The following is an 11,271-nucleotide window of genomic DNA, read 5'->3' as shown; positions in this document are numbered from 1 at the left end:
TTTTGAAATGCAGGGATTAAAGAAAAACAGAAAAAAATGAAAAAAACAGGGGCCTTTGCCGTGTGTATGCACACGGCAAAGGACATTTGGTCACTTTGCCGTGTGCATACACACAGCAAAGGCGCCACGTGGCGCAAGCCTGTAGACCTGGTATGCTGCTCCGGCGTGCCTGGAGGGAGTTTTGCCGTGCGTGGTGGGGCGTGGCCGCACGGCAAAGTGTGGCCGCACGGCAAATTGTTGCCGCACGGCAAAGGGTGGCCGCACGGCAAAGGATCTGCCGCGACGGCAAAGAAAAGCCGCACGGCAACGAAGCGCATGCACGGCAACGATAGCTCGCACGGCAAAGCGGCTGCCGCACGGCAACGCAACGCGCGCACGGAAAAGCCCTTTGCCGGGCAAGTTGGTCAGGCGCACGGCAATGTTGTCTTTGCCGTCGGGGACAATGTCGTGCAGACGTTGCCGTGCGTCGACGCACGGCAAAGCCTTTGCCGTGCAAAATAGGCTCTTTGCCGTGCGATCGGTCGCACGGCAACGCCTGTTTCTCCCGTAGACACTCCACATTGCATTGCATAATTAATTAAATAATTCACCCGCGATTCCAGCAACGGAACGACAAATCCTCCATGCGCGCCTTTCGTGCTCGTTGAAGCAACGATCACGATGGATGGATTCATCCATGTCGACCAAAGACAGCTAGCGCGGTGCTACGTATCGTGTATAACCTTGTTCCGTCGCTGCCCCCGTGCCCCGGCCACAGCAGCCTCACGTACGTAAGGCTACGGCTATATAAACACGCCCACTTTCTTCTTCTTCTCTCACACCAGCTAACACTAGCTAAGAGCAACAAGGGTCAGGCCCAAGAGGCAAGCTAGATATCATATCGGACATGGCTCGCATTGCGACGCTTGTGCTGGTGGTGCTGCTCTCCGTGGTCGTGCAGCTCGTGCCGTCCGCGGCCTGCCCCACCTGCCCTCCCCCGAAGCCTCCACCGCCGCCACCGCCCCGGAAGCTCAAGCCTCCGCCGTCGTCCGTGCCCTGCCCTCCGCCACCGCACTCTCCCAAGCCGGGGCCGCCGCACACTCCTACACCCACGCCCAAGCCACCGCACACTCCTACACCCATGCCCACGCCGCCACACACTCCCACGCCCACGCCACCGCACACGCCGCCGCATACTCCCACGCCCACGCCGCCCACGCCTATGCCTGCACCGCCGCACACTCCCACGCCCACGCCCACGCCTGCACCGCCGCACACTCCCACGCCCACACCGCCGACGCCTATGCCTGCACCGCCGCATACTCCCACGCCCACGCCGACGCCCACACCGCCGACCCCTGTGATTCCGACACCAACACCTCCGACTCCTGTCACCCCAACACCACCCACCCCGCCGCCATCGTCGCCGACGGGAAAGTGCCCCGTGGACACGCTGAAGCTTCTGTCGTGCGTGGACGCCCTCAACGGGCTGGTGCACGCGGTTTTGGGGGCAAACCCGAGTCAGACCTGCTGCCCGCTGCTGTCTGGCGTCGCCGGCGTGGACGCAGCGTTGTGCCTCTGCACCACCATCAAGGCCCAGGCGCTCGACATCAGCCTCGTGCTCCCCGTCGCCATCTCGGTGCTCGTCAACCAGTGCGGCAAGAACGTGCCCGAGGATTTTCAGTGCCCGGCGACGCCAACGCCAAGCCCTGTCACTCCGCCAACACCGACCCCTGTGACTCCTACACCGCCCCCTGTCACTCCGACACCGTCCCCTGTTACTCCTACGCCGAGCCCTCCGACTCCTTCCCCTGTCACTCCGACACCGAGTCCAGTAACTCCGACGCCGACGCCGACTCCGGCGACGCCAACCCCAGTGACCCCACCGCCGTCGTCTCCGCCGGGCCAGTGCCCCGTGGACACGCTGAAGCTTCTGACGTGCGTGGACGCGCTCAACGGGCTGGTGCACGCGGTGATCGGCAGCAGCGCCAGCGACACCTGCTGCCCTCTGTTGTCCGGCGTGGCCGACCTCGACGCCGCGCTCTGCCTCTGCACTGCCATCAAGGTCAAGGCGCTGGACATCAGCCTTGTGCTCCCCATCGCCATAGAGGTGCTCGTCAACCAGTGCGGCAAGAACGTGCCCGGCAACTTCCAGTGCCCGGGGACGCCGTCACCAAGCCCTGTGACCCCGACACCGACCCCTGTGAGTCCTACGCCGACCCCTGTAACGCCGACGCCTGCACCTGTGACCCCAACGCCAACACCAGTGACCCCGACGCCGACCCCTGTCATTCCGACTCCTGCTCCTGCGACACCGACGCCAACTCCGGTGACCCCAACACCGGCCCCGTCGTCGCAGACGGGCCAGTGCCCCATAGACACGCTGAAGCTGCTGACGTGCGTGGACGCGCTCAACGGGCTAGTGCACGCGGTGCTCGGTAGCAGCGCCAGCGACACCTGCTGCCCTCTACTGTCCGGCGTGGCCGACCTCGACGCCGCGCTCTGCCTCTGCACCACCATCAAGCTCAAGGCGCTCGACATCAGCCTCGTGCTGCCCGTCGCCATAGAGTTGCTCGTCAACCAGTGCGGCAAGAATGTGCCCGACAACTTCCAGTGCCCTAGCTAAGCGCACCTGCGTCTGCTGTGACGCGTCGGTTAATTAAATTCTCAGTAAGTGGTCGAACATGCATGCATTGTGTATCAGATCAGAGAGTAATCGTGTAACGTGTGGGTTGTGTTGTGTTGTGTGTGATGATCTTCGATCGGCTGTAGTGTTCTTTTGAGAAATTATGAATAAAATGTTTGTAATGAAAGGTATATGAGGTTTTCACACGCATGCATGTCTTCTTTTCTTGTTGGGGAAGTAAAAGGCCATCATGGATCATGTTTTCCCTTCGTTTCAAAATGTAAGCCTTTTAAAAAAGCTGAGCTAACTATCCAACAAAAAACTCACATTTCGGAATAATCGTTATGTTCTCATGGTGCAGATTAGAGTGACATTTTGAAAGAGAAAAAATGGGTTCAGGAATTCGTATCTCAGGCTCTCCTCTAGATTTCAGTACGGAGTGTATTTCACTCACCCGTCTGAGGTTCTTGAGCTCCAGTCTAAGGTTGGATTTCACTTCACCCACGGATGGGTACTGACTAGAGGTTAGATGGTTATCTTGAGTTGGCTATCCCGTAACCTGGGTTTGAATCTGTGGGACCCCTGGCAACTAGAATGTCATAGACCCATAGTGGCTATTCGGAAGCAATCGCTCGGGTAGGCTACTCCCGAGTGAGGCTTCACGAGGCGTAAAACCCTCATGGAGACACGCAACTGGAGCAGAAGACAGGCTCGGGGAGGAACTCCCTCGCGGATGTCCCCGAGCCACCGGCCCCTCCGAGTCAGAGAGTCACTTTGGAGACGATAAGATCAACCAAAGGACCATCGGATGCCACCTTCACAAAACCTGCAACAAGGATAGGAGGAGCGGGCTCCAAAAGCTACAAGACAAGACGGACAGGCGTCGCGCACGTCATGGCTGAGCTCAAAAGCTCCATCCCGAGGAGGCGAGATGCCTTCGCCACTTTGGTGCTAAAGCGGGCTCGATGAGGGCTGGAGCGCCAAGACCCTGTCCTTGCCACTTTGGTGCAAGGACGGGTGGACGGCACAAGCGGCCGCAAGAGGCATCATCAGCAACCTCAACACCTGCCATGGACCAATGCGTTAATCCACCATGGACCGAGTTTATCTATAAAGCGCGAGGGCGCCTCCCGCCCTCGTCGTGGGGATTGTGGGAACCCTTCCCGCTCAAGATATTTGAGGGAAGAGGACCAGCCCACTATATAAAGGCTAGACCTCCTAGTGTAGAAGGGGTCGATCCTTAGCGATCTCAAACCCCAGAACTTATATACGGTCATCTTCTCCACAGAGACCTGCAATACAACCATCAAAGCAGGAAGTAGGGGTTTTACCTCTCCGAGGGCCCTGAACCTGGGTAACTGCCATGTTCATCTCTGTAGTGCCACCGTCGGGAAGGCGTCGACGTGCTCCTGAGTCCCTAGTGTTCGAACCTCTCCGGTTCGATGAAACCCGTGTTCCTTCGAGGACACGAATCTCCGGCATTTGGCACGCCAGGTAGGGGACTCAAGCACGCCAATGTTCCTCTCCGACACCTTCATCAACATGGTCAGTCGCGACGGGCGCTCGCCACACTGCGACCTCGTGCCGGGGGATGCGCTCTTGGTGGCGACGGAGCTCCTGCGCACACGCCTCCTCGGCACCAGCTTCGACCAGTGGCTCTCCTACATCGACGGGCTTATGCGCACCCTGGCCGGAGCACCCATGGCTGGCGCCGACGACGCGCCTGCACCGCCACCGGCTCTACTCCTCGGCCAGGAGCCCGAGCCACTAGTGCCGCACCTCTGTGCTGGCTACATCGGGTGGGCCCTTCACGGGGACGCGCCCCGCAGTCGAAACAATCAACGGGCGCGGCAGGGGCTGGGTCATCCAGACGCCACAATGGACGCGCCCTTCGAGGGGCCGCTCCGCAAGGTGTCCGTGAAAGCCTAGCCACCCTACGGACCCTCCACGCTATGCGTTAGCGCCGCGGCGAGAGGCTCTGTTCCTATGTCCCACGTTTCAAGTCAGTTGCTCGACGGATCCCCGGGCTCCCCGACATCCACCTTTGCAACGCCTTCATGGCGAGGCTCAACCACATCCGGCTGCGTGACGCCCTCGACTCATTACCCGTGGGCGGAATCACGACGGGAATACTCTTCTCGCTGGCCAATGAGTACGCCAACCGGGACGAAGCGGCCCCCGCCGCTCCCCGCAACATTGCTTGCCTCCTCGGTGTGCCAAGTGCTTTAGGGCCCGTTGGGCACCTGTGGCAACACCCCCGAGCGGTCACTGCCGCGGTGCCTGCTGGATGCGCACCACGTCTCAAGTGGTCGCAGCAGGCCATCTCCTTGGTCTTCGGGATCATCCTAGGACCACCGACCTAGTGGGGGATGCTTCCTATGGATTGCTCCCCCATCATCTGCGGCTCCTCGGTCTTCCGGACTCTCATGGACGGCGGTGCGGGCCTGAACGTTCTCTCTATCGAAGCCTTCGACAAGATGTGCGTGCCCCGCGACCGCCTGAGAGCTACGAAGCCGTTCTCTGGGGTCACGGACGGTTCCACCACACCGATCGAGCAAGTGCGGCTCCCCGTCACATTCGGCATCCCAGGGAGCTACCGTACCAAGCACATGGACTTCGACCTCGCCTACTGATACGTCTCAAACGTATCTATAATTTCTTATGTTCCATGCTAGTTTTATGACAATACTCACGTGTTTTACATACACTTTATATCATTTTGATGCATTTTCCGGCACTAACCTATTAACAAGATGCTGAAGCGCCAGTTCCTGTTTTCTGCTGTTTTTGGTTTCAGAAATCTTACACAGGAAATATTCTCGGAACTGGACGAAACAAAAGCCCACGGTCTTATTTTCCACGGAGCTTTCCAGAACACCGAAGGAGATACGGAGAGGGGCCAAGGTGGCCCCACACCACAAGGCGGCGCGGCCAAGGAGGGGGGGCGCGCCGGCCTATGGGGTGAGCCCCTCGGCCGCCTCCCGACTCTACCCTTTCGCCTATTTATTCTCTCCGTCGCGAAAACCCTAGTACCGAGAGCCACGATACGAGAAAACATACTGTGACGCCGTCGCCGCCAATCCCATCTCGGGGGATTCAGGGGATCACCTCCGGCACCCTGCCGGAGAGGGGAATCATCACCGGAGGGCTCTACATCACCATGCCCGCCTCCGGATTGATGCGTGAGTAGTTCATCCTTGGACTATGGGTCCATAGCAGTAGCTAGATGGTTGTCTTCTCCTCTTGTGCTATCATGTTTAGATCTTGTGAGCTGCCTATCATGATCAAGATCGTCTATTTGTAATACTACATGTTGTGTTTGTTGGGATCCGATGAATATGGAATACTATGTCAAGTTGATTATTGATCTATCATATATGTGTTGTTAATGATCTTGCATGCTCTCCGTTACTAGTAGAGGCTCTGGCCAAGTTGATACTTGTGACTCCAAGAGGGAGTATTTATGCTCGATAGTGGGTTCATGCCTCCATTGAATCTGGGACAGTGACAAAAAGTTCTAAGGTTATGGATGTGATGTTGCCACTAGGGATAAAACATCGATGTTTTGTCTAAGGTTATTTGTGTTGATTACATTACGCACCATACTTAATGTAATTGTTTGCTGTTTGCAACTTAATACTGGAAGGGGTGCGGATGCTAACCCGAAGGTGGACTATGAACTAAATGTCCTGTCCAAGCCAAAGAACTACCCCGAAAAGTCCTGACAAATGATGATTGAGACGAGATTCCGCGTGGATGAGCAATTGGGAAACACACACGGGGTCATGGATGGCTAACTAATGTGAGATGCATGCATTTCGGATAGAATGTCACACTGGCACTCCCGGGGGCGCATTGTTTTTTTAGATTCCACGCAGGCAGGCCAGTCTCAACTCCACTTTAAAAGAACTGGCTATCATTCTTTCTATTCTATCTCCTCGCTTTAGGTCTTATGCTTCTTATTAAAGGGGTTATGCCACTCCGAGTCCATCAGTGTTGAAGGAATGGACAGAGACAGGCAAAGACAAAGTACTGATTTGACTACCGATAGAGAGAGAAAGCTACTCCTGAGATTGAGGGGGATAGGATACTATCTCCTAGCGCATATATGAAACGATAGCTGGTTTTCTACCGGGGGGGGGGGGCTTTCGATTGTCATTTTTACAATTAGTCCGAAACGCTCTATCAATTTGGGAATTTGACTGAACGATTTGCTGAGATAAATAGACTAGCTGAAGATAGAAATACGGCTTTCGCAGAGGAAGTAATGAGAGCCATGAATAGGAATCCGAAATTCTTTCTTATTAACACCCCTGATCACACCACAGCAAAAGAAGAATTAATGCACCTGTCTGTGCATGCTACTGCAGGAACAGCCAGTATTGCCACATTCTCTTTGCTGTTAGTAATTGGACTTCGATGCTGTCATTTCGACATGTCCGCTTCAACCCCTCTTTAACCTCCCAAAAAGCTAAGTTGGCTTGACGAGCGCAGATGAGGAAGCGGGAGCAATAAGACTCGAGTTATTTACTTCTTTGTTAAAATAGATTATATAGCCATGATGGTTGGTCAAGTGGACAATGCCCAGGTGGGTAGACCCATATAGTAGGGGAGATAAATGCCCTGCAGTGCTATTGAGACCGATCTAGGTTATTGATGGCTTTTATTTAAAGACAAGGAGCTTAAAGGTGATGGATAAGGCTTTCACCCATCCGATACTCGCCAAGTAGCCTTCGCCACCTATTCCTGAATTAAGGGAACGCGAGAAATCTTTCTAGGCATAGATGCATGCTGGATAGCGGTCTATGTACTTTGTCGTAATGCCCTAAGTAAATCTCATAGTAGTATGTGCATTGTTATGCCCTCTCTATTTGTCAATTGCCCAACTGTAATTTGTTCACCCAACATGCTATTTATCTTATTGGAGAGACACCACTAGTGAACTGTGGACCCCGGTCCATTCTTTTATATCTGAAATACAATCTAGTGCAATCTCTTTTCTCTGTTGTTCTTCACAAGCAAACATCATTCTCCACACCATACGTTTAATCCTTTGTTTACAGCAAGCCGGTGAGATTGACAACCTCACTGTTAAGTTGGGGCAAAGTATTTTGATTGTGTTGTGCAGGTTCCACGTTGGCGCCGGAATCCCTGGTGTTGCGCCGCACTACACTCCTTCACCAACAACCTTCATGTGGCCTTCATCTCCTACTGGTTCGATAACCTTGGTTTCTTACTGAGGGAAAACTTGCTGCTGTACGCATCACACCTTCCTCTTGGGGTTCCCAACGGACGTGTGCTTCACGCGTTATCACCTACATCAACCTAACATACAACGCCATCCTCGGCTACCCCGCCATGTCGCAGTGCATGGCGGCAACCAATCGCGCCTACAATGTCGTCAAAATGCCGGAGGCTGGAGGTGACATCATCACATCCACTGTGACGAGCTAGACGCCGCACTCACCCTAGAGTGCGCATTCAAGACCGCTGCCACAACGTTCCCCGCTGGTGATGGAGATACGCAGAAGCACGGGGGCTTGCATGACGGAGAAGAGTCAGCTCCCGACTCAACCCTCCGCGAGGTCATCTCTCCGGCATTCGTGGCAGCCCTCGCCGAGGAGTTGCTGGTATCGCCAGCAGGGAAGAGGAAGCCCGAGTTCACGACGGAGAGGATATCCACCAAGAAGGTGGTTCTGGACTCCAACGACTCGGGTCTCACCGTCATCATCGGCGCCAACCTCCCGGACAATACGAAAGTGCGCTCATCGCCTTCATGCAGGCAAACTCTGACATGTTCGCAAGAACACCGTCATATATATCTTGTGTACCAAGGAAGGTGATTGAGCACCACCTAGCAGTGTTCCCGGGAGCGTGCCCGGTGAAGCAGAAGGTTTGGCGTCAAGCGCCATAGAAGCAGCAATTCATCATCGAGGAGGTGGAGAAGCTTAAGAAGGCCCAGCTCATCGAGTCCGTTGCTCACGCTGAGTGGCTGGACAACCTTGTCGTTGTGCCCAAGCCAGCGGGAGGAGGATGCCTCTGCATCAACTTCACAGGCCTCAACAAGGCCTGCCCCAAGGATCCATATCCGCTACCGCGCATCGACGAGATCGTCGACTCCACCGCCGGGTGCGATCTCCTATGATTTCTAGATGCCTTTTCAGGCTATCATTAGATCAAGATGGCCAAGGAGGATGCCGAGAAGACATCGTTCACCACCCCATGCAGCATCTACTGCTACACTGGCATGCCCTTCGGCCTCAAGAATGTCGGAGCCACCTTCCAGAGGTTGATGCGCATCGCTCTCGGTGAGCAGATGGGCCGGAACGTAGAGGCCTACGTAGACGACATCGTAGTCAAGACTCGCAAGGGGGACACTCTCATAGAGGACCTTCGCGAGACCTTCACCAACCTCCGCAAAGTCAACATCAAGCTCAACTCCGCCAAGTGCGTCTTCGGCGTACCTTCGGGTAAGCTCCTGGGTTTCCTCGTGTCGCACCGCGGCATTGAGTCTAACCCCGATTAAGATCTGTGCCATCGAGGAGATGAAGCCGCCGTGGAAGCTCAAGGACATTCAGCGCCTCACGGGGTGCCTCGTGGCACTCGGACGCTTCATCGCTCACCTCGGTGAGAAAGCCCTGCCTTTCTTCAAACTCATGAAGAAGACATGCGACTTCAAGTGGACCCCAGAAGTAGACGAGGCATTCGCGGCACTCAAGCGGTACCTCACCAGTCCCCCGGTCATGGTGACGCCACGAACCTGCGAGCCTCTGCTACTCTACCTGGCGGCCACACCGCGCACGTCAACTGCGGTCCTGGTGGCGGAACGGGAAGGGCCACCCCTCAAGAATAAGGCATCCAAGCCCAAGCCCCAGGACCTCTCCGAGGATGGACAAGGCCCAGGTGCTCGACATCAGCCTCGTGCTCCCCGTCGCCATCTCGGTGCTCGTCAACCAGTGCGGCAAGAACGTGCCCGAGGATTTTTAGTGCCCGGCGACGCCAACGCCAAGCCATGTCACTCCGCCAACACCGACCCCTGTGACTCCTACACCGCCCCCTGTCACTCCTACGCCGAGCCCTCCGACTCCTTCCCCTGTCACTCCGACACCGAGTCCAGTAACTCCGACGCCGACGCTGACTCCGGCGACGCCAACCCCAGTGACCCCACCGCCGTCGTCTCCGTCGGGCCAGTGCCCCGTGGACACGCTGAAGCTGCTGTCCTGCGTGGACATGCTCAACGGGCTAGTGCATGCGGTGCTCGGGAGCAGCGCCAGCGACACCTTCTGCCCTCTGCTGTCCGGTGTGGCCGACCTCGACGCGGCGCTATGCCTCTGCACCACCATCAAGGTCAAGGCGCTCGACATCAGCCTCGTGCTACCCGTCGCCATTGAGGTGCTCGTCAACCAGTGCGGCAAGAACGTTCCCGACGACTTCCAATGCCCTAGCTAATCAAGCTCCACCGTCGAGAACTATCGGCAAACCTGCAATCTGATCGAATACGATGCATCGATACAAATTCTCGTCAGTAATTCTCGTCAGTGTGTAAGTACATTAGTGTGTCTTGCGGCAGACACTTGTGGCGTGGAGCTGTGGAAAAATGCATGCATGCATTAATATTGTGCAATTGTGTAGTACTCTTAGTAATCGTACGTGTACGTACGTGTGAGTTTTGGTCTCTTCGATCCGTTTGTAGTGTTTTTTTTCTGATAATTATGAATAAAATGTCTGTAATGTATATGAAATTTCACATGTATACAGTCTTGTCTTTGTGTTGGAGAATTAATACAGAATAAAAAAGGCATCACGGAGCTTGCTTAAGAGGAACTTGTCGTTTTTATTTCTGGACACAGGCCATCTCCATGGACGCGGATTTTCTAACGCACCGGTTCCTACCGGTCTCAATCTGACCGGTAGTAGCCTCGCCATTCGTGCAAATATTTTTTTAGTTTGGTATCTATTTTGCTTTGATATGGTATATATATGATATTTATTAGATATGTGTGAAATTGTAGTCAAATCTTGTTATTTCAGCGATATTATACATATATTTCAAACGTATTCGAATTCATTTAGTTATATTTCATTTAAATTACAGTGAATCCTAATTTATATTAAAGATATTACGAGATTTTGTTAAATTTTTATTTGGATACCAAATATATGACATATGAAGATGATACACACTAAATATGGAGAAGGGTACTAACACGAATCGCGAGAAAATGGAGGGTGGATAGCTGTCCGGTAGGAACCGGTGCCGTTAGAAATGACTTTCCGCCATCTCCATCGGGCCACCCAAATGGACTAGGGCGCACGGACAGGGGCACAATCAATGGTGCATCGCAAACATACAACACAGACAGCCACGCGAACATTATTGTCCACATCTGCGTGCCCCATCCCCTTGTCCTCACCGGGACCTCCTGACAGTGGCACAACCCCAGACCTTCTCCCTCCATTTACATACGAAGCTAGCCAGCCCAACCGTCCATGTCCTAGCGAGCGGTGAAGGACGCGCGCGCCACCACCTCCACCCACTGACCCACGTCACCTCGGGCCTGCTCAAGTCGAAGAAAGAGCTCACGTCGGTGCAACGAGCTCTTGAGAACACGAAGCGTGTTAGACGGAGAGACATGGCCAATGTTGGGTAGCCAAAGTTGAAGCCG

At 54.8% G+C, this 11,271-nt stretch overlaps 1 protein-coding gene and 1 pseudogene across 2 annotated transcripts; both read left to right on the top strand.

Moving 5' to 3' along the window:
- Window positions 1–835: 835 nt before the first annotated feature.
- Window positions 836–2,796, top strand: LOC124674714 (36.4 kDa proline-rich protein-like). Of its 2 annotated transcripts, XM_047210761.1 has the most exons (2): window positions 836–1,055; window positions 1,395–2,796. In XM_047210761.1, exons 1-2 carry the CDS (start codon window positions 887–889, stop codon window positions 2,603–2,605), a joined length of 1,380 nt encoding a protein of 459 aa, XP_047066717.1. In that variant the 5' UTR covers window positions 836–886; the 3' UTR covers window positions 2,606–2,796. The 2 variants fall into 2 exon arrangements, with proteins under 2 accessions (XP_047066717.1, XP_047066716.1); XM_047210760.1 differs by having other exon boundaries at window positions 836–2,796.
- Window positions 2,797–9,493: 6,697 nt separating this feature from the next.
- On the top strand, window positions 9,494–10,088 carry LOC124671360 (annotated as a pseudogene).
- The last annotated feature ends 1,183 nt before the right edge of the window (window positions 10,089–11,271 follow it).

This window comes from Lolium rigidum, chromosome 7, assembly GCF_022539505.1.
Source record: "Lolium rigidum isolate FL_2022 chromosome 7, APGP_CSIRO_Lrig_0.1, whole genome shotgun sequence".
In the NCBI taxonomy this organism is placed as follows: domain Eukaryota; kingdom Viridiplantae; phylum Streptophyta; class Magnoliopsida; order Poales; family Poaceae; genus Lolium; species Lolium rigidum.
The sequence above is the reverse complement of the archived record's forward strand: the minus strand, read 5'-3'. Positions and strand labels throughout refer to the sequence as shown.